General features: G+C 39.4%; 1 protein-coding gene across 3 annotated transcripts; it reads right to left on the bottom strand.

The window, feature by feature from the left end:
• Window positions 1-1,345: 1,345 nt before the first annotated feature.
• Window positions 1,346-24,965, bottom strand: LOC128597215 (zinc finger protein 480-like). Of its 3 annotated transcripts, none has more exons than XR_008383229.1 (5): window positions 21,544-21,745; window positions 18,618-18,744; window positions 18,018-18,146; window positions 5,359-7,784; window positions 1,346-4,247 (listed from the first exon to the last, which is right to left on the bottom strand). XR_008383229.1 is itself a non-coding variant. In XM_053607404.1 (5 exons), the coding sequence occupies exons 2-5, from the start codon at window positions 21,613-21,615 to the stop codon at window positions 5,509-5,511; spliced, it is 2,604 nt and encodes an 867-aa protein (XP_053463379.1). In that variant the 5' UTR covers window positions 21,616-21,619; window positions 24,916-24,965; the 3' UTR covers window positions 1,347-5,508. The 3 variants fall into 3 exon arrangements, 2 of the variants coding, with proteins under 2 accessions (XP_053463379.1, XP_053463378.1); XM_053607404.1 differs by adding an exon at window positions 24,916-24,965 and having other exon boundaries at window positions 1,347-7,784; window positions 21,544-21,619; XM_053607403.1 differs by having other exon boundaries at window positions 1,347-7,784.
• Window positions 24,966-27,323: the final 2,358 nt, after the last annotated feature.

Genomic DNA, 27,323 nt, shown 5'->3' with positions numbered 1-27,323 from the left:
TGTTCCTGGACCAACTGAATATCCATATTAAAAAATTTAAGAATCACCACCAAAACTTCACACTCATACAAACACTAGCTCAAAACTAATCCTAGTATAAATGTAAAATAAAGCCATAAAAGTTTAAATTGTAAGAGATGTAGAAAGAAAAAACATAAAATAAAATCTGAATAAATCCTTACCTGTTCCATTTATTTGTGAGAATGCTTTCAACTTTACCTCATTCAGTAGGATATTGGCTGTGGGTTTGTTGCATGTAGTTTTTAAGGTATGTTCCTTCTATGCCTAGCTTCCTACGCATTTTTACCATGAACTGGATTTTATCAAATGCTTTTTCTATACCTATTGTGATGATCATGTGGTTTTTGTCCTTAATTCTGTTTATGTGATGAATATATATTAATCTGCACATGTTGAACAATCCTAACAAGAGTGGGATGAAACCCACTGGATCTTTGCAGATTACCTCTTCCCTGTGCTGTTGGATTTAATTTGCTTGTATTTTGCTGAGAATCTTTGTACCTATGTTCATGGGTTTTAGGAAAACCTCAGCCCTGATCTTTAACATAAGACTCACTTCCTGCTTGAGAGATCTGTAGAATCACAAGACTGACATATGAGTTGTGTGCATGCAGATCAGAAAACTGGCCTCCGAGAGAATGTATATGTGAGGTATGGCAATACCAAGCCTAATGGTTATGGTAAAGATTCTCTAGATTCCAAAAGTCTCTTGATGCTGGAGGCAGAGATTGTGCTCAAGGTCTGCGGTTTTGCAAAAACAAAGGTAGAGACATTCTATCTGATCTTCTCCATGTCCTCCCTAATCAGTGCTTGTTGGGCAAACAGCCTTTGTTTACTTCTTCCTGTTTTGTGATAATAAACACGAACCCAAGGTTTACTTGGGAGGACTCCTATCAGAATTCCTCGGTCCCCTAACACAGACTTTGTGTCAAGCCTTTTCATTCCTCATGCCAACACCCCCTCTTCTGGCAACCCCAAACCCCTTCCGAATGTGCTAATGAGTTTTTTGATAGATTAGTCTGTAAATGTCTGTTAGATCCACTTTATCTAGAATTCTGTTTAGCTCTGGCGTTATTTTCTGCCTTAATGATCTAGTTCTGGCAATAGTATGTTGAAGTCCCCCACTATTATTATGTTAGTGTTTATTTCATTATATAGGTGCAGTAGAATGTTTTATGAATCTGGGAGCTCAGATATTTGGTGCATATAAATTGAGGCCTGTTGTATGTTCCTATTTAACTGATTCCTTTACCATTTTATAATAACCATCTTTTCTTTGTCAATTTTTTTACTGTTGCTGCTTCAAAATGTCTTTTCATTGATGTAAGAATAGCTACATCTGCATATTTTTGGTTTCCATGTGAGTGAAGTATTTTTTACAATTCTTTACCTGTACTCTATGCAACTCTTTATTAGATAAATAGATTAGCTATAGACAGCAGACAAATTGTGAGCCTCTAACACTGGGGTACTACTGCATTTCTTTGTTCTCCAGTGGTTGTCACAGTCCAAAGAGGTGCTGTGTGCAGGGGTGGACTGGTCCCCAGGCCAATGCTGAATGCTCATGTGGAGTGAGGGTGGGTCACTCTCCAAGGTGACAGTGTAATCAGGATGCTGTGCAAGTTTGCTGGAGACTGAATCTTGTATCAAGGTGGCAGCAGTGGGGGTTGATGGTTACAGGGGCATGTTCTTCCACAGTTACCCCAGTGACAGTGGCAGCAGCAGCAGCATCAGTCCTTAGGGTATGTGAGCATAACTGGACTCTCTACTGCTTCACAGCATAGCAGCAATGAGGTAGGTGGTTATAGCAGAAATGATTGACAGGCTGATGCAGCACTCTATGGTTGGGCTCAAAGGATGATGACACATGTAATGCTTATTTACAGCTTATTTATGCTGTAATGCCCAGCATCCTGTGGTAACCCATTATACCACCTCCCTGGAGAAGTTCCACTATGCAGTCTTCAGGCAGCTGTTTATCTGGAGACCTGAAGGAGTGCAGGGCCCCTCTTGGAGCTCAGACTTAGTCTACAAAGGGGAGTGTAGAGTGCTAGAGATCTGTCACTTGCCCCTCCCCCACATAAGGACAGCACCCTGGCCTCTGCTCACTCAGCCAAGCAGGCCGCCTTCTTTCTAATCTGCATTTAGTGTCTTCTATCACTTCTCTGTTGGATCCCACCCCAATCAGACAATTCAGCCAAAGGTAAGTATCTACTGGCCATCTTCAATCCTCTAAGCATGTGCCCACTGCTTCAGGTCCACTACTTTAACCCTTCCCCACAAATAACTTTTTCTCTTTGAGACAGGGTCTGACTTGGTAACCCAGGATGGTTTCTAACTACTGGAATCGAATGATCCTCCTGCTTCAGCTTCCCAGGGAGCTGGGATTTTTAAGTGTACACAACTACACTAAACTTGAAATTATTAAAAGGAAATGTATTAAGTAACTTTGGATGAACACAAATATATCAGGTGACAGTTTTCATGTTACAAATAACACAAACATATTTTCCTGAAAAGTTTCCAACTCTGAATAGAGATACTAGCCAGTGGCAGGTGACAGAATTGCCTCCAGGGATTCAGCAAGAGATCACCTCCTTGTCACAAAGTCAAGTTGAAGTCTGGGAGATTTTCCCTCTTACCGATTTTTCATTTACCTCTGTAGATGCTGATTAACCTCCACATATTTGATTTTCAAGCATCTGATCTTAGATAATGTCCACATTAAAAAAATTTCAGTTTACTGTCTTGCATTGTCCCACTGCTTTCCCTAAAGACTCTAAGTGGCATTGCTTTTTCTTATTTATAGAGAAATCAGTTTTTACTTGCCATTGTCCTAACCTATATGCTCAGGTCACAAAATCTACCTCCAAACAGCACCCTCATATACATGCTCCCTAAATTTTTAACCAGAGTAACACAGGGAAAAAAACGTATTAAATATACATGCTGGCCTACAATGTATGAAAGAGGAAAAAATGACAAAAAAAATCATATACAAAACCAGAAAACTTTAATAAACATTAAAATGAATGATGGCATATACTGCTTAATATCATTATCTAAAAATGGCATTTCTATAATTTTATAAAAATCTTCTTTCAGTAAAATTCCTTAATCATAATTCTTATATAATAAGCACTTCCACGTGATAATTTTCATTCTACTGTAAAAAATATTTTAGGCAATTTAATTAAACAGTATTTCACAAACATTTTCAACAGTCATACTCTGCCATGGGATTTATATATACAGCCAGGAAAGGAATGGAGTAAGTTATTAATATGAAGGAAGTAGGATCTTTCATAACAGATTAGTTGGGGGATTTCACTCGGTGAAAACACTCAGTTACCTGAAAAAGTCAGACTACACTGTGTGATATTTGAATACTAATGCCTTTTATACCTCTGCACTCCCTTTTCATATTTGGCCTATCTGGATTAAGTTAACAATAACCATAACACCCCAAGCCAATCACATATGCCAGTTCCTCTAAGGCCATTTTTTAATCACCTGTGGAAAACTATTCTATTTTCCTCAAAAAGCCTCACTGTGCAATAAAAATTCTCATACCTCTTCAGGGGTTAGCATCATTCTCGATACACAAACCATATCTTAGATGCACGTCAATCAAGTTTAAGGGCAGTGGTGAGAAAATGCAACTTATGAAAAGTGTTACAAGGGTAAATATAAGCAGTTCCTAGTTTATCCAGCAAAACAAGTTTCCCATTGTGTTTATTCATAAAAGGAAATTCATAAATAATATTTGTAAATTATGTCACTGAGTACCACACTTAAACAAAAAAGACATGGTATTTTTATCCTTACTGTCCACACATTCTTTTACTTCATAATAACTTCCATATTACAAATATGTGCATTTTTTGCTTAAGGACAATGAAGGTGTATGCCATGGGTCCTATGTAACAAAAAGAATCATGCAGAAATATGAGACAGTGCATGTTCATCAACAGTGATGCATGTTTGAGGATGTAAGAATCTGAAGTCACACTGCCATGCAATTTTCACTGGACTCAGTAAGTATCCTACAGCAGAGTGTAAAGAGAATAACATAAGTACTAAGAATGATTACCTCCAAATCATACTTACCTAGGTATATGTACCCCAGAGGGTATGTTCTTTGATTTCACCAAAAAATTTGTTCTAGATGCTTCAACCATAAGAGCCTAATGGTGAACTATTATTGTCCCTTATGAAGTTTCCTCCTGAAGCGGAATAAAACAATGTTGGTAGAAACATTGTGATGCATTTATGGCAATGAAATACATTACATTTTGTTAGTTAAAACTGGGAATTATGTGAAGGCATTTACTGTTTTGTTAAGTTACTGTTTTGTTAAAAAGGAATTTACCTAACAAATACAATCAATGCAACTTAATTCTTTGTACCTCAATGAATCCCAAACAATAAAAAGGGGAAAAAAACTGAGAATTCTGACATATTCTGAATAAAACAGTTGCAAATTACAATGCCAAGAGGTAAACATGAATCCCTATCAAGAACATGAATTACTGGTAGCTTTAATTAGAATGTCTATTCTGATCAATCTTTTCTCTCTTCAGCTTCATAAAAAGGCTATTTTTTCATCAACCTTTGCTAAACAAAAGCTATTGCCATTCAACAGGGAAGGTGACCAACATTATCCCTGCATTCTTTCTACAAATTAAGAACTATTATATTCTTGCCATCAAATTCCCAGAGGTTGTAGCCTGTTCTTTTTTAGTGAGTTAATAAAACATTTCGTACCTATAACCCACTGGGCCCTATTTCAGGAGAAGCATGTGCTGAACGTATTATGCATGAAGGCTGACACCATAGTTTTACATTATGATGTATCCACCACCATCCTCTCTAAATCAGACATTAAATCTCAAAGACAAGGCACAGTGGCTCACATCTGTAATGCCAGAATGCAAGCAGTCCAGGTTGGGAGAATAAACAGAATCCCACGATTGAAACAAACTGAGAAACATAGTGAAACTTTTTCTCTCAAAAACAAATTTTAAAAACTCAGCTATACCTGGTGTGGTATACATATAGTATCAGCTCTCTGAGAAGGGACAGGGATAGCTTGAGCCCATAAATTAGAGGGTGTGGTGGGTTATGATTACACCACTGTACTTCCCCCTGGATAACAGAGCAAACCCTGCCTCCACAAAAATAGAAAAAAAAAATTAAAGCTCAAAAGGGAGTGTCTGTTCTCTTCCAGGAAAATAGAATAGAAATGACCTTAAATAATCAACAGAGGCATGTCATTGTATGGATTCTTTCCCAAATATCAAACTGAAATACAGGAAAGTACATGAAGAGATGTACCTTTCGATGTGTGATTAGTAAAATCTGGAAAAAGTCCCTATGCCATAAATTGCATTTATTTCATTTCTCTTCAGTATGGACTCTCTGATGTTGATTAACGGTAAAACTCATAATGAAGAGCTGCCATCTTCAATCAGTCTACAGAGTCTCTCACAAATGATTTCTCTGATGCTGTGATAGGCGTGATATGTGACTAAAAGCTTTACCACATACATTACATTTGTAAGGTTTCTTTCCTGTATGGATTGTCTGATGAGTTTTAAGGTTTGATTTCTCACAGAAGGCCTTACCACACTCATTACATTTGTAAGGTTTCTCTCCAGTATGGATTCTCTGATGAGTTTTAAGGTTTGATTTTTCACAGAAGACCTTACCACATTCATTACATTTGTAAGGTTTCTCTCCAGTATGAGTTCGCTGATGACGTGAAAGGGATATCTTTTGTCTGAAGGCCTTGTCACATTCATTACATTTGTAAGGTTTCTCTCCTGTATGGATTGTGTGATGATTTTTAAGGTTTGATTTGTGACGGAAGACTTTGCCACACTCATTACATTTATAAGGTCTCTCTCCAGAATGGATAGCATGATGATTTTTAAGGTTTGATTTTTGACAGAAGAATTTGCCACACTCATTGCACTTGTAAGGCTTCTCTCCAGTATGAATACACTGATGTCGTGCAAGGGTTGAACTGTAATCGAAGATCTTACCACATTCAGTACATTTGTAAGGTTTCTGTCCTCTGTGGTTTCTATGATGATCTTCAAGGTTTGAGTTTTGATGTAGGACCTTGTCACACTCAAAATGTTTGTAAGGTTTCTCTCCAGTATGTGCTTTCTGATGAACTGTAAGTGATATCTTATGTCTGAAGGCCTTGCCACATTCATTACACTTGTAAGGTTTCTCCCCAGTATGAATTCTGAGATGAACTGTTAGGGATAATTTGTGCCTGAAAACCTTGCCACAATAATCACATTTGTAGGGTTTATCTGTATTATGGATAACCTGGTGTATATGAAGCCTTGAACGCAAACTAAACTTTTTGCCACATTGATAACATTTGTAAGGTTTTTCTCCCAAATGAATCGTGTGATGATTTTTAAGGTTTGATTTGTGACGGAAGACCTTGCCACACTCAATACATTTGTAAGGTTTCTCTCCAGTATGAATGCCCTGATGTCGTGTGAGGTATGAAATACAACTGAAGACCTTGCCACACTCATGACATTTGTACGGTTTCTCTCTAGTATGAACAATTGCATGTTGAACAAGGTATGAATTGTAAATAAAGGCCTTACCACATTCATTACATTTGTAAGGTTTTTCCCCAGAATGAATACTCTGATGTCGTCTAAGGTATGAACTACAACTAAAGACCTTGCCACAATCATCACATTTGTAAAGTTTTTCTTGAGTATGAACTCTCCGATGTTGTGTAAGGTATGAATTACAACTAAAGACCTTGCCACATTCAACACATTTGTAAGGTTTCTCTCCAGTATGAATTCTCTGATGTTGTGCAAGGTATGAATTAAAACTAAAGACCTTGCCACATTCATGACATTTGTAAGGTTTCTCTCCACTATGAATTCTACGATGACTTGCTAAGTTTGAATTTTGACTAAAAACCTTGCCACACACATCACATTTATAAGGTTTATCTGCATTATGGATTACCTGATGTACATAAAGCCTTGACAGCATGCTAAACGCACTACCACAGTCATCACATTTGTAAGGTTTCTCCCCAGTATGAATACTCTGATGCCGTCTAAGGTATGAATTGCAACTAAAGACCTTGCCACATTCATTACACTTGTAAGGATTGTCTCCATTATGGATTCGCAGATGGGTACTAAGTGTTGAACGTACACTAAATGTTTTGCCACAGTCATTACATTTGTAAGGTTTTTCCCCAGTATGAATTGTCTGATGTCGTGATAAGTGTGAATTTTGACTGAAGACTTTGCCACACTCATTACATCTGAAAGGTTTCTCTCCAGTATGGATTCTCCAATGTCGTAAAAGGTCTGAATTTTGCCTGAAGACTTTGCCACACAGGTTACATTTGAAAGGTTTCTGTCCAGTATGGGTTACCCCATGAATAGCAAGGCTTGATGACACATGCTCATTACATCTGTAAGGCTCTTCCCCAATGTGTGTTTTCAGTTCTTGCATGAGAACTGGAGAACTAACTAAATCATTGTTATAATTATTAAATATGTGGGTTTTGAGTTTAGAAGAAATGTTGTCAAGTGGTGAAAATGAGGTATTGTGGTTGATAGACTTTTCAACTTCATTACGTTCATAAATTTTCCCTTCAGCTTGAAAATGCTGTATTTCAGGCAGATGAAATGGAAAACTTAATCCCAGTTGATTTTTAATAGGCTTGTTTTCTGCATCATTTCCCAATACACAGCTCCTCCCTATGAAAGCAAGAAAAGATTGGAACTTGAACCTATAGATCTGGCATTCCTAGAGACTAAGAAAAAGACTAGGATCTGTGCCACTGAACTTGTATATTGAAAAGGATATCAGCATTCTTTGCATACCACATTAGTAATGTTGAAAATATAAAGAGGTGAGGTGATGCAATGGACCAGTGGGGGGATCTGGGATCTGCAGGAGCCAGGAGGATTACAGGTGAGTTTCAGAGAGCTTATGACCACAGAAATAAAACAGAAGCCGAAAGCTTCTGAAAAAAGCAGGTATGGGCTTCTTAGGGAAAATAAGAAATTTAAAAGAAGTTTCTTATATATGACTAGTACATAAAAAGAGACAGGAAAGACAGACACATCACCCGGATAGGAGTGAGTGCTCCTACATTCTTTACAATAGGCTGATGACTCCCACTGCATAATTTTAAGGCAAATACAGTAAGAGAGGTGGATGTTTTACCAGTACCTAGCCTAAACTAAAAATTACAAGGCTGACAAAAAGACAGGGAAGTATGCTCAAATAAAAATAACAATAATAAATGTCCTGAAACAAAGCCTAAAAGAACACAGACTTTGGAATTACTTAAACAAACAATGAAAGCAACTGTCCTAAGATGTTTAATAAGCCATAAGATAAGAGAGGGAGGACTAAGTGAGGAAGGAAATGAATATCTCAAAGAGGACAATATCAAACAAAAAAGAAACTACTAATAAATAGAAATTTAGGAACAGCAATACAATAAATGTAGCAAAGATTCACTAAGGGCCTCAACAGCAGACTAAAGAGTAAGACAGAGGAAAGAATGAGCACAAAGATAGGTTATTCAAAATTATCACTTCCAAGGAGGAAAAAGAATAATGAAGAAAAGCAAAGAAACTTCTATAGATTTGGGGAATACTATCACGTGGAAGAAGATACAAATATGGGAGTTTCACAAGGGGAAGACACAGGACTGGAAATCACAGTTGAAGAAATAATGTCCAAAATGTTGAAAATGTGAGGAAAGAACTATATATACGAATGCAAGAAGTTTCACTGTTCTAACGAAAAGGACCCAAGGACACTCACAAAGAGATACATTATAAATAAATTATCAAAAGTCAAAGACAAAGGTACAATCAAAAAAGAAGGGAAAAGACACCTAACGTGGCTCGGCACCTATAGCTCAGCAGCTGGGGTGCCAGCCACGTACACTGGAGCTGGAGAGTTCAAATCCAGCCCGGGCCTGCCAAACAACAATGACAACTACAACCAAAAAATAGCCAGGTGTTGTGGTGGGCATCTGTAGTCCCAGCTACTTGGGAGGCTGAGGCAAGAGAATCGCCTAAGCCCAGGAGTTGGGAGTTTTCTGTGAGCTGTGACACCACAGCACTCCACCCAGGATGACAGCTTGAGACTCTGTCTCAAAAAAAAAAAGAAAAAGAAAAAAAGACACCCATCCAATACAAAGGAAAGTATATAAGACTATGTGCATTTTTTCAGCAGAAAACCTGTCTGCTAGAAGGCAGTGGGATGACACATTCAAAGCACTTAAAGAATAAAATATTGTCAAGCAAAAAGCCAAAATTTAGTTCCTAGAGAAAAAATTGAGCGTTCATCAAAACTATAGACTTGTTGAAATAGAAACAGAAACATGAATACTTCAGTATCAAAGAGAAGGACCCTAGACAGTAACTCTAACTCTTAAAAAAATATAAAGGTTAATAAATGATCAAATATACAAATGTATAGTATTGAGCTTTTCACTTGTATCTTGACACTACTTTTTAGCATCTGAAAAACAAAATTATTAATTAAGTACTATATATGTAAAACCATATTCTGTATATATACTGTACATACATACATATGAATGGTAACACAAAGTATATAGAAGTAATTTCTAACCACAGTAACATAAAGTGAGAGCAGAGTTGTAAAGCAATGTTGTCTGTGCATAAGTGATGTTAATCTGTTAACATTTTAAGTTCGAATGGTAGAAATTTACCATATTGTATGTAAATGTTAATAGTAATTGAAAAAAATCTATAAAAAATACACACACAAAGACAAAATAGGAATCAAAGCATGTTACTCCAAAAAAATTAACACAACAAAAAACAAACCAATAAGAGAGAAATGAAGGACAAATCTAGAGATGGTACAAGTTCTACACATGTATGTGACAAAATGGCAGTGCTAAGGCCTTTTCCCTATAACCAATTACATTAAAGGGTTTAACTTTGTAATCAGAAGAAAGAGATCCATCTGATCCCTATCCAGAAGAAACTACCTTAAACTATCAGGACATACAAAGTCTGAAATTGAAAAAATGCAAAAAAGGCCAGGCATAATCCTAGCATTCTCAGAGGCCAAGTCTGGTGGATTGCCTGAGCTCACAAGTTCTAGACCAGCCTGAGCCAGAGCAAGACCTTGTCTTTAAAAATAGCTGGGCATTGTGGTGGGCGCCTATAATCCCAGCTACTTGGGAGGCTGAGGCAAGAAAATCACTTAAGCCCAAGAGTTTGAGGTTGCTGTGAGCTATGAAGCCATGGCACTCTACCAAGGGAAATAAAGTGAGGCTCTGTCTCAAAAAAAATACAAAAAGATATTTCATGCAAATGATAACCAGCAGAGAGTGGAAGTGGCCATACTAATAGTAGAGAGCACAGACGTTTCCACTAAATTGTCATAAGAGACAAAGGTTATTATAAAATTAAATTCACCTAAAATATATAGCCACTATAAATATATATCTACCAAACATCTGAGCCCCTTAGAATGAAAATTGATAAAATTCGAAGGAGAAATAGACACATCCACAATTATCTTCAATATTCCATTTTCAAAATACATAGAACCATACAAATGAAGAAGAAAATAAAGGACTCAACAGTCTTCTGTGGACCACCAGTGTGGACCAATTGGACAAAACAGACTTATAGAGAACATACTACCTAATAACAGCAGAATAAAACTTTTTCTGAAGTGCCCATGGAACAATTTTGAGAATACACCTCAGGTTAGGAAACAGAACAATTATTTTTAACAATTTAAAAAGAATAGGATAATTCAAATTATTCTAACAAAATAAACCTAGAAACTTACAGAAGCAAAACAAGAACATAAACAAATGTATACAAATTAATCATCACACTATTAATAAAACCAATTTCTTAAAGAAATCATAGGGGAATTAGAAAACACCTTGATATAAAGGACAAGGAAAACATAACATGCAGCAAAAATACTGCTGGCAAAGATATTTATAACTACGTTAAAAATATCAACAATCACATATACATAATTAACTTTTTACTTCAATAAAGTATAAAAACAAAGTAAACACATTAGTAGCAGAAAGAGGAATAAAGATTAGAAAACAAACAAAATAGAGAATGGAAAAGCACTAGAGAAAGTCACAAAAACAACAGATTGTACACTGAATGATAAAAGATTAATAAACCCTTGGGTAGATAAACTCAAAGACAAAAAAGCCCAGAAGGCAGAAATAACTAAAATTAGAAAAAGAAAAGGTAACCATACAATGGATTCCATACAAATGAAAAAGAAATTGAGAGAATGAGATTGCACAATCATCTAACAACAAATTTGATAACCAAGAAGAAATGCATCAATTTCTAGAAAGACTATGTACACCACTTACAAAGACTTAGGCATCAAGAAGGAGAAATCTAAACATACCAATAACAAAGAGATTGATTCAGGGATCAAATACTTCCCCATTAAAGAAAAGTACAGAACCAGACGACTGCAAATATCAAAAACTATCAAATAGTGAAAAAAAATTAACACAAATACTCCTTAAAATTTTCCAGAAATTAACAATGGAATAGACACTTCCAAACTCACTCAAGGAGACATGTGTTATCTTCACAGCAAAGACAGATAATAGCCCTACAAGAAAACTATGGGACAATTTTCCCGATTAATTGAATGCAAAAATTCTCATCAAATTACAAGCATGACAAATTTTCAGCAGCACACGGAAAATCATCACAAATCATGATCAAATGAGATTTATTCCTGAAATGCAAGGTGGGTGCAAAATAGAAACATCAATCTTGTCATCCTCCACAATAACAGAAGAGAAAGGCCAAACAGTTCACCAAATAGTGAACAATTCATAATAAAAACATTCAACACACTAAGAACACAAGGGATCTACTTAACAAAATAAAATCCATATATAAAAAGCTGATAGCTAACTTCACACTTAAAGCTGAAAGAATCAAGGTTTTTTTCCTCTATGACAAGAAAAAAAGTGAAAGCCCACTTGCATTATTTCTATTAAAAATACAGTTGTTAAAAATAAAAATTAATAAAAAATAAAATAAAATAAAAATACAGTTGTTCCTCAGTATCCCAAAGGGTCAGGCCCAGGTCCCTCCCACCCCATGATACCAAATTCTGTGGATGCTCTTCCTTATCTCTGGTTTCTATGTGCTCAGATTCAACCAAATGCAGATTGAAAACAGAGCCTCCCTTTCAGATCACTGGGTACTGCGTATGCACTGCTGATCTGGGCTTCATGGACTCTATGGATGCAGAACCTATGGATATGGAGTGTGAAATGTACATTGAAATCCTGGTTACAGCAGTGGGAAAGAAAGAAAAGACATGAACTTGGAAAAGGAAAATGTAAAATTATCTTTGTTCAGTTGACAATCTTTTATGTACAAAATACTAATGATTCCAAAACAAAAGTAAAACTAGTGAACAAATTCAAAGATACAGAATACGAAGTCTACTTAAAATCATTTTCATATACACTTACATAAATAACCTCAAAAGAAAAATAATTTGACTTACAATGTCATCAAAAACAATACTTAAGAATGAACTTATCAAGGAGAAAAAAGATTTGTAAACAGAAATTTAAGAAATATTAGAGAAAGAAATTAGAGAACACACAAATGAATGCAAAAATGCCCCATGTTCATGCTTTGGAAAACTTGATGGTAAATGTCAATAACAACAAAAGTGCCTCACTGATTCAGTGAATACTTTAGCAAAATTCCAGTGAACCTTACTACAGCAATCAATATATTGCTCACAGCTATGATTTAGTAAAAAAAAATTAAAAAGAAATCACACAATCATCTCAATAGCAAAGAAATAAAGGAGGAGGTCTTATACTGTATAATTGCAGAATTTATTACAAAGCTATCTTACTCAAATCAGTGCTGCACTGCCCTGGAGACAGATGTAGAAAGCAGTGGCACAGAAGACCAGTCAGAAACCTTCAAATATAATGATGGACACCAAGGTGGTAAGACCATGTAAATGAGAAAGGACAATCCCTTCAACAAACAGTGCTAAGTAAATTGCATATCCAAGTGTAAAGCAATGAAGTTGGACCCTTACAGTACACCATAGAAGAAAAATTCTTAAAATGGATTTATAAGGTAAACGTAAGATCTAAATCATGAAACTCCTAGAACAAACTACAGGTAAAAAGTTTTATGACACTGCATTCAACAATGATTTCCTGTATATAATACCAATACACAAGGTAAAATTACCAATTAGGATGTATACTTTCAAAAATAATAAAAGAAAAATCCCCTCAAAATAAAAAGTGTTGCTGAAAATGTAGAAAAACAAGCAATTTGAGCCCTCCTAGTGGGAATGAAAAATGGCACAACTTCTATGGAAATCAGTAGGGAATTTCCTCATCTGATTCAAAACTGAATTACATTACAAGCTAATAGTATCATCTCTGGGTATATATTCAAAGGAATTGAAGACAGGATTATGAGCAGATATATACAAAACAGCCAAAAGACAGAATCCAAGTGTCCACTAATAGATAAATGCAGAAACAAAACATAGCGTATATTAGATGCTTTAAAAAAGATTATCTGATCCATAAAAAGTACTTTATGTGCCACGATCGGGTTTAACCCGGAGGACACTTTGTAGAGTGAAATAGGCCTCACAAGAAATGAAAAATGCACCATGATCTCACTTCTATGAGGCACCCAAAACAGTCAAATTCATACTGAAAGGAAAGGGGAGGGCAGAGAAAAAGGAATGGACTGAAGTGAGTTTACATACTCATGGTAAGGCCGGGCACAGTGGCTCACACATCTCATATACCCAGAGATGATATTATTAGCTTGTAATCCTAGCACTTTGGGAGGTTAAAGCGGGTGGATCATCCGAGCTCAGGAGTTTGAAACCACCCTGAGCAAGCGCAACACACTGTCTCTAAAAACTAGCTGGGTGATGTGACAGGCACCTGTAGTCCTAGCTACTTGGGAGGCTGAGGCAAGAGTATTACTTGAGCCCAAGAGTTTAAGGTTGCTGTTAGCTGTGACACAATGGCATTCTACCAAGGATGACAGCGTAAGACTCTGTCTCAAAACTAAGTAAATAAGGGCAGTGCCTATGGCTCAGTGAGTAGGGTGCCGGCCCCATATACCAGAGGTGGCGGGTTTAAACCCAGCCTGGCAAAAAAAAAAACTGCAAAAAAAAAGTAAATAAATACTCATGGTGATCAATTAAATTTAAATTCAAACGATGAGAAAAGCATCTATTTTAGATCTGCTAAGCTCATACAACGTAAGATATGGTAAAATTTCTTTAACAACAAAATGGTGAGTGGCACCTGTGGCTCAGTTAGTAGGGCGCTGGCCCCATATACCAAGGGTGGCGGGTTCAAACCCAGCCCCGGCCAAACTGCAACAAAAAATAGATGGGCGCTGTGACAGGTGCCTGTAGGCCCAGCTACTTGGGAGGCTGAGGCAAGAGAATCGCCTAAGCTCAGAAGTTGGAGGTTGCTGTGAGCTGTGACGCCACAGCACTCTACCAAGGGTGATAAAATCTAAAAAAAAGAAAAGAAAAGAAACGGTGTTAGGGAACCATTTTACATACTAGTAGATGTAGCATTGTGCTTGTGAATGAATGAAAGCATATGTGCATGTATCTAAAATAAATAAATCTACCTTCATAATTATCACCCAAACAGCATAAATAATCACATGCTCCAAATAAGTTAACAACCCACAGGATGGCTGCACTGTTAGCAGCAGCAAACAGCAGAAACATGTCTCGGCAGTGCTGTGGACACCATGGACATGGTCATCTGCAACATAAGCAGCAAAAAAGAGCCAGAGAACGGGACAGCACCAGGCTGTGGGTCAACAGGGACCAGGGGAACATTACAGGAGATTCACATGGAAAGAATGACAGGAAGCAAAACAGTCGTCAGAAGTTATCTCGATGTAATTTACAGTACTTCAGAAATTTTGCAAAACCTACAACAATAGTGATATAAACAACAATGGAGAAGAATTCCATGAACTGCAAGAAATTGGGGAAATTTCCCATAAAATACTATGACAAATTCAAAAATTAACTTAGCATATCATGATAGACATAATGAATCCAGACAGGAAGTACTATTATCAGAAACAGCATTTGATCCATGAAACAAATTTTGCCGCGGACCGGCAAAATTTTAACACTGAAAAAATATCCACAGATTTATCATTAGAAAATTGAAAGGAAACTACAGAAATGTGTTGTGGGGCGGCGCCTGTGGCTCAGTCGGGAAGGCGCCGGCCCCATATACCGAGGGTGGCAGATTCAAACCCAGCCCCGGCCAAACTGCAACCAAAAACTAGCCGGGCGTTGTGGCGGGCGCCTGTAGTCCCAGCTACTTGGGAGGCTGAGGCAAGAGAATCGCTTAAGCCCAGGAGTTGGAGGTTGCTGTGAGCTGTGTGAGGCCACGGCACTCTACAGAGGGCCATAAAGTGAGACTCTGTCTCTACAAAAAAATTAAAAAAAAAAAAAAAAGAAATGTGCATGTTATATCATAAAATATATGTGCCTCTTATATCATGAGTCATGGTGCACACCTGTAGTCTCAGCTCCTCTGGAAGGTGATGGAGGAGGATCACTCAAGCCCAGGAGTTTGACACTGCAGTGAACTACAATGATACCACTGCACAGGGATGACAAAATAAAAACTCCAATTCATAGACTAAAATAAATGATAAAAGGACATTTTAATGCTAGGTACCAAGTCAGAAACAAAAAATATATTTAAATTACTAAATAAAAACGTTTTAAACAATAAAAAACAAACAAAAAAAAGAAATCAGGCCCCAGGTGGTGGCTCATGCCTGTAATGCTAGCACTCTGGGAGGCTGAGGCAGGTGGATCCCTTGAGTGCAGGAGTTTGAGACCAGTCTAACCAAGAAAGAGACTCGCCCCACTACTAAAAAGAAAAAAAGAAAAATTAGCCAGGCATTATGACAGACACCTGAAGTCTCAGCTACACAGAAGACTAAGGCAGGAGGATAGCTGGAACCTAAAAATCTGAGGTTGCTGGGATATGAGCTGACGCCATGGCACATTAACCTAGGCAACAAAGTGAGACTCTGTCTCAAAAATATATATTTAAAAAACCCAAGTTCATATAATACATAAATATATATAATGCATAAAAATGTACAGGATGAGACTAGCAGTGGCTGAAACAAATGACAGTGGAGTTAGAACTGGACATTCTAGTGAGCTACCCACCCCCACGCGGAACTGGGGATCCAAAAAGGATCCTTCTGTCCACTGACTTTTCCACTCACTGAATAATAATCTCAGAAGACCCAACATAGTCTCCTTGTACACACACCAGCAATGTGTGGATAAACCACATTAGATTCCTGAAACCTTGCAATTATCCTGGGTGACAGGAACAGGATTATGTTCCAATGAGGCTACCTCTACAGTGTCCTGCATAAGCGCTCATCACCAAAAGGCAAAACTGTGATCAGAACCCTGAAACTTTTAGCACCAACCAACATCCTCAAGGAAGGCAAGAGGGCTGGAGGCTGAGTTAACATCAACCATGCCCACGTGATGACATCTCCATAAAAACCTTGCACCATAGAATTAGGAGAATTTTCAGATGCTGAACACATGGAGCACCCAGTGAAGCTTCAACCAGTCTTGCCCTATGAGCATCTTCATATGGGTGTCCATCTGTGTCCTCTCAAATGTCCCTTATAATAAACCACAGGCACAGAAAGTGTGTCACTGTGAGCTGTGACCCAGCCTGATACCTTTACTAATAATCACACCTGAGCAGGACTACAAGGAACCTCCGACTTACAGCTGGTTGGTCAGAAGGACAGGTGACAACCTTCTACTTGTGAGTGGAGTATCACACGGGGAGCAGACTTCAGGACTCAGGAGTCAGCACTCAGCCTGAGGGATCTGACTCTAACTATAGGTAGACAGTCGGACATGATGTGCACGAAACCCTTTGATAGACACCAAAACTTGGCTGTTAGTGGGGAGAAACCCAACATATTTTCTTGACCAGAAGAGAGGCACAGTATGTTAAATGGCAGGTGAGAACAGGAAAAACTTTTGGCTTCCTCTTATCTCAAACTGAACTGAACAGGCAGAGAGGGCTGGAGACCCTCTCTGTGCTGTTTCCTGGTCCCAGACACAAAGAAAGAACAGCTAATGTTTTCCCACATCCAGATTAGGTCATCCAAATACAGAAAAAGTGTGAAATCTAAAGAAGTCAAGGCATTGGGTCTATGGTGGCATCAGCTCTGACTTCTAAGGACAGAGAACTGAGCATCAGATGGAATCAAACACAGCAGGAGACACCACAAGAAAAAGAGATACCTTGGGCTCGGCGCCTATAGCACAGTGGTTACAGTACCAGCCATATGCATGGAGACTGATAGGTTCGAACCCAGCCTGGGCCAGCTAAATAACAATGACAACTGCAACAAAAAATAAAAAATAGCTGGGTGTTGTGGCGGGCTCCTGTAGTCCCAGCTACTTCGGAGGCTGAGGCAAGAGAATTGCTTAAACCCAAGAGTTTGAGGTTGCTATGAGCTGGGATGATACAGCACTCTACCATGGGCAACATAATGAAACTCTGTCTCAAAAAAAAGAAAGAAAGAAAGAAAGAGATCCCTTGGAAATGGCCCTCCTTGTCACACACAGAAAGCCAAAGAGTTCACAGAGGTGTTCTTCAATAAAATAGTGAATTTACCTTGTTGTCTGAGATGCAGCACCACTGGAGGGCAAAGTAAAAACTATGACACAGAGCGGTAGTAAGTGCGGGTAAAGATTTCTGCTTACAACTCATAGGATTTAACCCTTTCTATAAGCACAGAACCACCACCACTTACAGACTTTCTCGCACACTGTTTAATAGTGCGGCTTCCACTGTGCCCACCGGCTCTTACCTGAGTTCACACCTTCGATCCATTTCCCCATATTTGGGATTTTTGCTGTGTTCACTTCACTCTTCATAGTCCAGGGCTCTTTCCCTTCCTCCAACATGGAGAGAATAGTCACTTCAGGAAGCAAGAGTCCTGATTACAAAAACAAAGCATCAAGAAGTGCTGTGGCTTTGTCAAACTCCAAGCCCTATGTTTAGGTAAGACAGAGGACGTTACAAATGGATCCAGAAAAACATTTCACAAATTCATCCACACATGACCACCTTCTGAATGTCTATGAAAGTGTACTATGCAAACATCTAGCTCTCTACAAAGAAACACTGAATCAAAAGCTTAGAAGCAGAAAACAAGGACCTATACTCTTATTTAAAAGTATGCCATAGGCTTTGTTTGCATATATAAGCTGTGATACTACAAAATGATGTGTCATGAAAAGGGAACAACAACTGAAGAAAGGGGACAAAATCCAGAAAGCATATGGAGCTTTTCACTTCTGAGTCAATAAGGTTTCTCTAGTTATGTGGGGGCTCCCACAAGGCACAGAAGAGAAAATGCAAAGACACACAGGGCAGAGCCCGACTGTGAGAGCTACGTTATCCTCACCCAGGGAGACCAGGTTCCTGTAGTTCTCCAACATCACAGCCCTGTACAAAGCCCTCTGAGCAGGGTCCAGGCACTGCCACTCTTCCTGAGAGAATTCTATGGCCACATCCCTGAATGTCAAGTGTCCCTAAAATGAAAAACATATTTCACCAATGAGAGACGGGGAGAAATCCTCTCTTCACACAAAATGAGAAAAGCCTTGTAAAAATGGATTCAATTCAACTGAATGTTCTGAAAGATCCACATGCATATACTTTTGAGTTCATTAAGTATCTTACGTGTCTTATGCTTTTCCATAAAAGTTACGATATTCTCTAATTTAGTGTAGATCTTACTGTTGCGGACAATATAAGAAATGCAAATAAAAATTAACATAGGCTTATCACTTTTCTCTATAAAGGTATGGATATTCTGTGTGACACACCAAACAGAGTTAGAATATGAGTACTATCTTCAAGATAAGTATGTCCATAGTGGCTTTTTAAAAAGATCAGAATCCAGCCAGGCACCATGACTCATGCCTGTAACTCTAGAAATCCGAAGCAGAGGCAGGTGGATTGCCTGAATTCAAGAGCTCAAGACCAGCCTGAGCAAGAACAAGACCCTGTCTCCACTGAAAATAGAAAAACTAGCCAGGCATGATTGAGTGAGACTGTCTTCCAAAAAAAAAAAAAAGCAGAATCTAAAAATTGTGATAATGACAGCAATACCCATGCACGAGCTTGTAAACACTTCCCATATGTTAGGTGTTAATCTAAATCCTTTACATGTACTATCTACTATAATAACAATAACCCCTAAAAAAAAGATCTGTTCCCATCATAATGCCAGAAAAATTATGAGAAAAATGGTAAGAAAGAATAGTATGTCTCAGACATTCTTAGAAAAAATTTGCCTGAGATCAAAGAGCTAAAAATGACAGTGAGCTAAAAAGTCCCCATCCTGAGACTTCTTACGTGACTCACCTGCAGTGATACCTGACACAAAGGACTGGCTCAACACCCCAGTGACTATTATTAGTAAGCACTGTCCTTAGGTGACTGTGCATTAGGATCAGACCTAATGAATCAAACAGTTAAGGAGCAGACCAACCTCAAAAGCAAATCAACAGAGAATTATGTAATTGAGAAAAGTTGAAACAAGTTCAAGGATAAAAATAGGCAACTGCATAAGAGGTCATTATATACACATTCACACATGTGTGCAAGTTATATGTTAGCTTTCTTACTAATATCAATTCATTAACGTGACAGTGTAGAACAATTTCAAGGGGATGGAAAATACCCAACATGAAATTGCAACTTCAAAAAAGTATAAAATTTATGATAAAAATGTGCCTATGCTGATCCATTCACACACATCACATGTACACACTGACATACGTATACTTGTATACACTTAAACATATCCACTAAAATAGCAATATGAGTCTCTGTGCAAACACAGCCCTCTGCTACCCACTGAGCCAGGGGGTTTCAGGGACAATAACACCTATAGGAAGGCCAAGTACAGAGTTTCTGGAACATTCCTTTAGACCCACTCCCGTCCTGGTGAAGCCCACTCCCAGGCTGCAGCAGGAGGAGCTGGGCTGGACTGAGATCCCCTCAGGGGACAAACTAGGCCTTGATGAAAACCAAGGCAAGTGTGGGTCCAGTTTCTTCTACAGGTAGCTAGCCAGTCACCCAGCACCATTTGTTAAATATGGAATCTTTTCCCACTGATAGTTTTTAATTGGCTTGTCAAAGATCAAATAACAATAAAGGGTACTGGTGAAACTTGTGAAATGCAGAGTATAAATGTCTGAACACAATGACTAAGAAAACGCCATGAAGGCTATGTTAACCAGTTCTATGAAAATATTTCAAAATATTATAAAACCAGCACATTGTACCCCAGGATTGCATTAATGTACACAGCTATGATTTAATTAAAAAAAAAACAGGTTTTCAAAATTAAAAAAAAAAGAGAGAGAGAGAAAACCAAGGCAGAACACATCTCCCCTCACAGCTCTGTGGATAACAGGCTAATCTCAGCCTTTAGAAATGGAGGACACCGTGCCTTAGTATTAAATGCTGGATATAGGCAGTTCCCATCGCTCAGTGGGTAGGGCGCCCACCACATATATCCAGGCTGGCAGGTTCGAACCCAGCCTGAGCCAGCTGAACAACAAAGACAACTGCAACAACAACAACAACAACAAAAAAATAGCCGGGTGTTGTGACAGGCGCTGGTAGTCCCAGCTACTCGGGAGGCTGAAGCAAGACAATCGCTTAAGCCCAGGAATTGGAGGTTGCTGTGAGCTGTGACACCATGGCACTCTACCAAGGGCAATAAAGTGAGACTGTCTCTAAAAATAAATAAATAAATAAATAAATAAATAAATAAAATAAAAAACACTATAGAATCAAAAACTCTGTATCACTGATGTCTATCTGTCCATACTTTTCCTGATCATAAACCATTTGGCACGAGAAACACAGCAATTCAGTTCTCTAGCTTGAAATGTACTAGAAATCAGGCAGAAAAGATGTCCTCTAAGACGTTCTTTCCAGAATGTACATGTTACCCCATGACTTCAATGTGCAGCTGGTCTAATCTTCCTCTACAGAGAGCTGGCAGTGCACCAAGATGTGGCACAGTTACTGCTGCTCTACAGCACTGACACCACAGGGCCACACTCCCTCCCTAAACTAGGGCTGGAGATAAAGCCCTTCCCAAGACTGTGACAAATTGAGCCTCTCCGTGAGGTCATGTTACTGGGTCTCAGTGAGTTAGTATTAGAGATGAGAAGAACTGAAGGACAGCATGGGGAAGTAGGAGCAAACATGTTACTCAGAATGGCTCAGAGTCAGAGAAGATCAGCAACTCCAATGCCAGCATCTGAGTAAGTAAAAGACACAACCATTCACCAAGATTATCACTTTACCTGAGTAAGAGCCATTCCAGATTCCTTTTCTTTCCTCTTCCTCCTGATCTGGGCTTCTTCCTCACCCAACATGAATCTTAAAAAGTCAATCCCGAAGGTCAAAAATATAATGATCAATGGTGACAATCAACACCCCCTTTCAGTGCGACAATCCCATGGAGAGGAAAGATTTCCCATATAAGAAGACAGTTCTCTCCTGTCCATAATACCAGGGCGGGTACAGGGATAATACACTCCTAATGAATGATGAACTAGTGATTCTTTGACCCCTCCTTCAGATCCTGCTCCCCTCCTAGTGAATCCCCCACACACACTGCAGCAGAGGGGAGCTGGGCTGCACTGAGCTCCCCTTCAGGGCACAGCTCCAAACCCGGGGCACAACACAGTCCTTCACCCCTCTGTGATCACAGGCTGAGCTCAGCCCTCAGCAGTGGAGCACACTGAGCCTTGGTGCTCAGTGCTGGACACAGACTGGACAACCTGGGCACTGGAACTCAAAACTAAGAAAGAAGAGGGAATGATGAGATATGCAACAAGCTGCTGACAGGAAAACAAAGATAAAGACAGGAAATTAAAAATTGGATGAAGAAATGCAGAGGTCACTGTGACTGAGAAAGAAAGGATTAGCGGATGGTGGGTGAACAAACTTGACTGGAAAGGGATAAGTCAAGAACTGGAAGTAAGAATTAAATACATACGACATGAAGACTTTAGGGTTTGTGCTCTTAAACTTAGCATAGAGGAGAGCTACATGCTACAGGCAAATGTAGTTTGCAGGGTATTTTGCTTGAATGATGGAAATGTGGAAGGAAAATAAAGGCTTTAGTGAGTGTATCTGTGTGTGTATGTGTGTGTTTCCATGGACAAAACCACCATAGGGTGACAAAAAAAAAATCTGTGGAAGCAAAAACAGATGAAGCCATGCAGGTGGGACACCACACCTTTCTGAGACTCTGAGACTGGCAATGCTGCATAATCACAGGGTGGGCAACAGCCAGGAGCGGGAACAAAACATTCCCAGTCACTACTCAGTAGAAGTCCCAGACCCTCAGACAGGGCCAGTAGGAAATGCCTCCCCTCTAATGTTTGAAATAGAAAAAACTACTCCTACTCAACATAGAATATTTTACCTCCACTCACTATTGTGTGTGTGATTTTTCCCACAATGACCACTTTTCTGGCATACTCCCAGCTGGATGCCCCACAATTTAACTCAATTTTGATAATTATGAACATGGGGATAGGGTCAGATCCCACAGGTTAAGGACTGAGTCCCCCAGACTGGCCCTCCCTTCAGATGCAGATAAAAATCTTGGTTTCCAACCCCTCTCCTAGATTTTCATTAATTTGTGAGAATGGTTCTTGCTTCTGTCTGTTCATGTATGTGCTTTATAATATTTTTCTATCAAATGAAGCAATTTATGTAAAATATTCCCCCTGAGTGTACAAATAACTCTATCAAATAAATATGTGGAAAGGGTCACGAAACACACACTTTATAGCTGTTCAGTCACAAGTTCTGGTCCCTTCCTAGGACCTAACACTAGGATCTGGGCAGCCTTGTAGAGCTGAGCCATACAACTGCGGATGTGATCCCATGTCCAGGTAGACAGTATGAAAGCCGAGTTACCTTACAAACACCCTAGGAGTATCTGATGGACAATTGCATATTGATGAGTGACCCCATATATTTCAGTGACAGAGGTGATGTGTCCTGTGTTGAGCACTCACTGACTTACTGATCATGAAAGTACAACTCATACACTGCCCTACTCCCTACCCCATCTCAGGAAAAGGGAAGAGGGTGACCCACAATTGAATGAGTCAACTCACTGCCCTCTGGCTTAATCCAGGCTCCAAGTGGAGGCTAGCCTGTGAGGCTGGGTATTATTTCAGCATTACGAACAGGAGTTGTGCAATTCTCAACTTCATCTGTATCTTTGCAGCAAATGATAAATTTATTAAATGACAAATAGGGGAAACCCTGTGTCACACCTTAATCATCATACACAATCACCTCAAGACTTATCTAGGTTCATTTCCTTGTGTTTCCCTCCTTCATTCTCTATAAACCTCTCATCCTCACCTTCTCTCCCCTGCTCCTGCTTTTCTCTTTGCCTCTGTGTTTTCCCGTGGGCTTCTGCTCCTCATTTTGTTGCCCTCTTCTGTTCTTTCTCTCCTTCTTCCTGCTATTCTTTCTTTTAACTGCTCTGCTCCATTCTGGAAACGTGTTACCTTTTGCAGCTCTTTTCCTCAATCTTTTGATCATCCCAATTTTATATATTTCTGCTCCTTTCTTCCCCATCTCTGTTCCCCCGCTGCTCTCATTGTAAAATTTCCTCTTCTATGTTACATCCTCATCTCCCCACTCTCTAACACCTCAGCTGTGGTTCGTTCTACTTGTCACCAAGGTGCATCCTCTTCTTGTCCCAGCACCAGGTTCCTCTGCCCTGACTCCCAATCATTCCAGCCCTCCCACCACTCTCTGAGGTGCCTCCCCCTTTGCTGCCAGTTGCCCTATGTTGCTGTCCTTCATCTGTCAGATCTAGGTTTTCTCTAAATTGCTTTTCTCCTCCTCCTAGTTTCTCAGCTCCTTCTTTCACGCTTCAAGTCTCTTGCAAATCCCTCCCATGTCCTCTTCTTTGCAGTGTTCATGTGTCTCATTCTTCCTTACTCTTTGTAAGTTTTTGTATATCCTATTTTGCTCTCCATCTATCTTTCTCCACACATTCACGAGGAAGCAGTAGTAATAACATACCCACCTCCTGAAAAGCACACAAGAATTTGGGATGAAAGAACATTCAGTGCTACAGGACAAGCCCCAGGTCACCTCCCCCAACACGGAATCCGAGAAAGCGGAAGCGGCGACCGAGAAGAGGCGTAGAGAATAGACCGCCTGGCAAAGGAGGAAAGAGCAGGGGTTTTAGGACCTCAGTTTTGGGACAGAGCTGGGGTCTGCAGAACCCCAGAACCAGGGAGAGGACGGGGTTCCTCCGGAACCGGGGCTGCGGTGCTGCCCTCCAGGGGCGATTCAAGGCCACGCCTGGGGGCCTCGAAGGGCGTGAACGCCCCTCGCCGGTGAGGACTTTAAGGGGCGCTAAGGGAGTGCAGGGGTCACTGAGGGGCTTTAGGGAGGGACACGGTGCGAAAGGCGGTGTCTCTACGGCCCCGTGGCAGGAAGACCGGGGACAGGACCTGCCTCGGGGAGACTCAGCTCACAGGAAAGTGACCCTGGACTCTCACTGGGACGTGAATTTACTCGGAGCGGAAGGAACCTTGCGAGGATTTAAGATCTCTACAGCCTGCGATCCCAGGTATAGAAATAATGGGAACTGCGAAGCGGACAGTTATCGTAGACAATGGAAAACTCACCTGACGTAAAAGGGGTTCTACTCAGAGCCATCGGCTTCCGGGTCTGAAAGAACCTGCGCGCGCAGGACAGGGCGGGGCGCGGCCAGAGAGTGGGCGGTGTCTGGGCGGGGCCTGCGCTTCCCCCGCCCTCGCTCCCCCCAGGTACCCAGATTTCTGCCTTCAGAGCGTAAACTTGCCTGTGAGGCTGGAGCAGCTCAGCAGCCTGGGGACTGGCATCGGGCTTGGTGCGTCAACGTCCTTTGGCGATTAAATCCTGGAACGTTCCTGCAATTAAAATTAAGTTTAGCGATTAAATTAAACACCCCAGAAGGAGAGGCAAACTACAATGTGAATTGCAAGACTCTGCCTGGGCTGAATGTGCATTTCATGCTGAGGTCCAACAGAACATAGTAGAAATCCTTTCCATTTCTATTCCCTTTCCTCTCCAGAGGGAAGGCTTCAATCCTGAGCTTCAGAAACTCTCCCAAGGACAACACTCAATTCGTGGAGGTCTCAGGCAAGTGATAAGGTAGTCACCAAGAGCTGCTTTTAAAAAAGCAGTAACTTTTAAATATAGATGGAAATTACTTAGGTATCCTCACGCCATTCTCTTACACTCTTGAGATGATGTAAACTTTAAGGTGAACTTTATTCAAGAAACAAAAGGGGAACTTTGTTGACCTCATAATATCCTCACATCCATATGTTCTAAATGTACCACAAATTCATGTGCACTTAAGTACATTGTGAAAATAATTAGAAAACTTACTTTTATTTAAAAGTTGTAATATATTTTAGGTTTTTCCTTGTTTTCTCTTTTTAATATTCTACCAGGAGTGGAAAACAAAGCCTGTAAAATTGTCTTCATGACACTATGGAATATACTGACCTAAATATATTCTGCCATATTTCTAAGTGAATTGCACAGGCAGATTATTCTTTTATAAAACCCTTAAGAAAGTAAAGCTAATATGTCTGCCAGCAATAATTTTATGACAATGTTTTTAACTTAACATGTACTGGTATGTTTTTCGCTCACATCCTTAATTTTGAAAGATTTCATCCATCTTGAAGTAGTAATTAGTTGATATAGTATGTTGAGATATGAAAATTACCATAAAATATCAGCAAGCAGATTTTGGCATGAATGTGGAGAAAAGGGAACACTTCTGCACTGCTGGTGGGAATGCAAGCTAATATGTCCCTTTTGGAAAGAAGTATGGAAAATACTCAGGGATCTAAAAGTAGACCTCCATTTGATCCTGCAATTCCTCTACTAGGTATATATCCAAAAGACCAAAAATCACTTTATAACAAAGATATTTGCACCAGATTGTTCATTGCAGCTCAATTCATAATAGCCAAGTCATGGAAGAAGCCCAAGTGCCCATCGACCCATGAATGGATTAATAAATAGTGGTATATGTATACCGTGGAATATTATGCAGCTTTAAAAAATATGGAGACTTTACCTCTTTTATGTTTATATGGATGGAGCTGGAACATATCCTACTTAGTAAAGTATCTCAAGAATGGAGGAAAAAGTATTCAATGTGCTCAGTACTATTATGAAACCAATTTACAATCACTCACACTTTCATACAAAGAATAGATCACAACTATGGCCCAAGATGAAGGAGGAATGGGGAATGGGAGGGAAGGGGGAAGGTCATATGGAGGACCGGCGAATTGTGGGATCACACCTATTGTGCATATTGCAAGGGTACAAATCGGTTCTATTAAGCATAGAGTATAAATGTCTTAAGGCAATAATTAAGTAAACAAGGTGAGGGATATATTAACTAGTGCGATGTAAGCATTCCTAATTGCATATGAAATCAGCACATTGTACTCCATAAATACATTAATGTATACATGATCTATCTCTTTATGATTTAACAAAAATAAATAAATTAATTAAAATAAAATATCAGCAGGTTAAAATGGGCAGAATGTACTGCCATGGCACACAGATGAATATGAAAAGTTATATCAGCATTTTTTTAATGTTATGATTATCGTTTTAAGAAACAGAGTCACATTCTGTTGGCCAGGCTAGCTTTGAATACTTGGGCTGAAGCAATCCTGCTCTCTCAGCCCCCACAAATAGCTAGGACTACAGGTGCATGCCAGTTTGACCCATATCAGCATATTTCCCTTGTTGTTTATTTATTTCTTGAGACATAGTCTTGCTCTATCTTCTGGGCTGGAATACAGTGGTGGAATCACTGCAAACTCAAAGTCCCAAGCAGCTCTTTGTCCTCAACCTCCCACAGTGCTAGGATTACAGCTATGAGCTACTATGCCTGACCTCAGTAAATCATTAAAATTTCTAATAAAATTTTCAAGGTAAGAAGTACTTTTGTCTACTGAGTGTATATTGTAGCTTGTGCCACAAAAAGAAGAGAACACACACATTCTGACCCAGA

This window comes from Nycticebus coucang, chromosome 10 (assembly GCF_027406575.1).
Source record: "Nycticebus coucang isolate mNycCou1 chromosome 10, mNycCou1.pri, whole genome shotgun sequence".
NCBI classification, from domain to species: Eukaryota; Metazoa; Chordata; class Mammalia; order Primates; family Lorisidae; genus Nycticebus; species Nycticebus coucang.
The sequence above is the reverse complement of the archived record's forward strand: the minus strand, read 5'-3'. Positions and strand labels throughout refer to the sequence as shown.

Bases quoted from the DNA above. Each gene is read 5' to 3' on its own strand.
- LOC128597215 (XM_053607404.1), bottom strand. From the start codon at position 21,615: ATGTTGGGTGAGGAAGAAGCCCAGATCAGGAGGAAGAGGAAAGAAAAG. The intron at 18,147-18,617 runs GTGAGGATAACG...TTTTGTAATCAG, and splicing joins CAGGAACCTGGTCTCCCTGG to GACTCTTGCTTCCTGAAGTG. The intron at 7,785-18,017 runs GTAAGAGCCGGT...TTGCTTTCATAG, and splicing joins GATCGAAGGTGTGAACTCAG to GGAGGAGCTGTGTATTGGGA.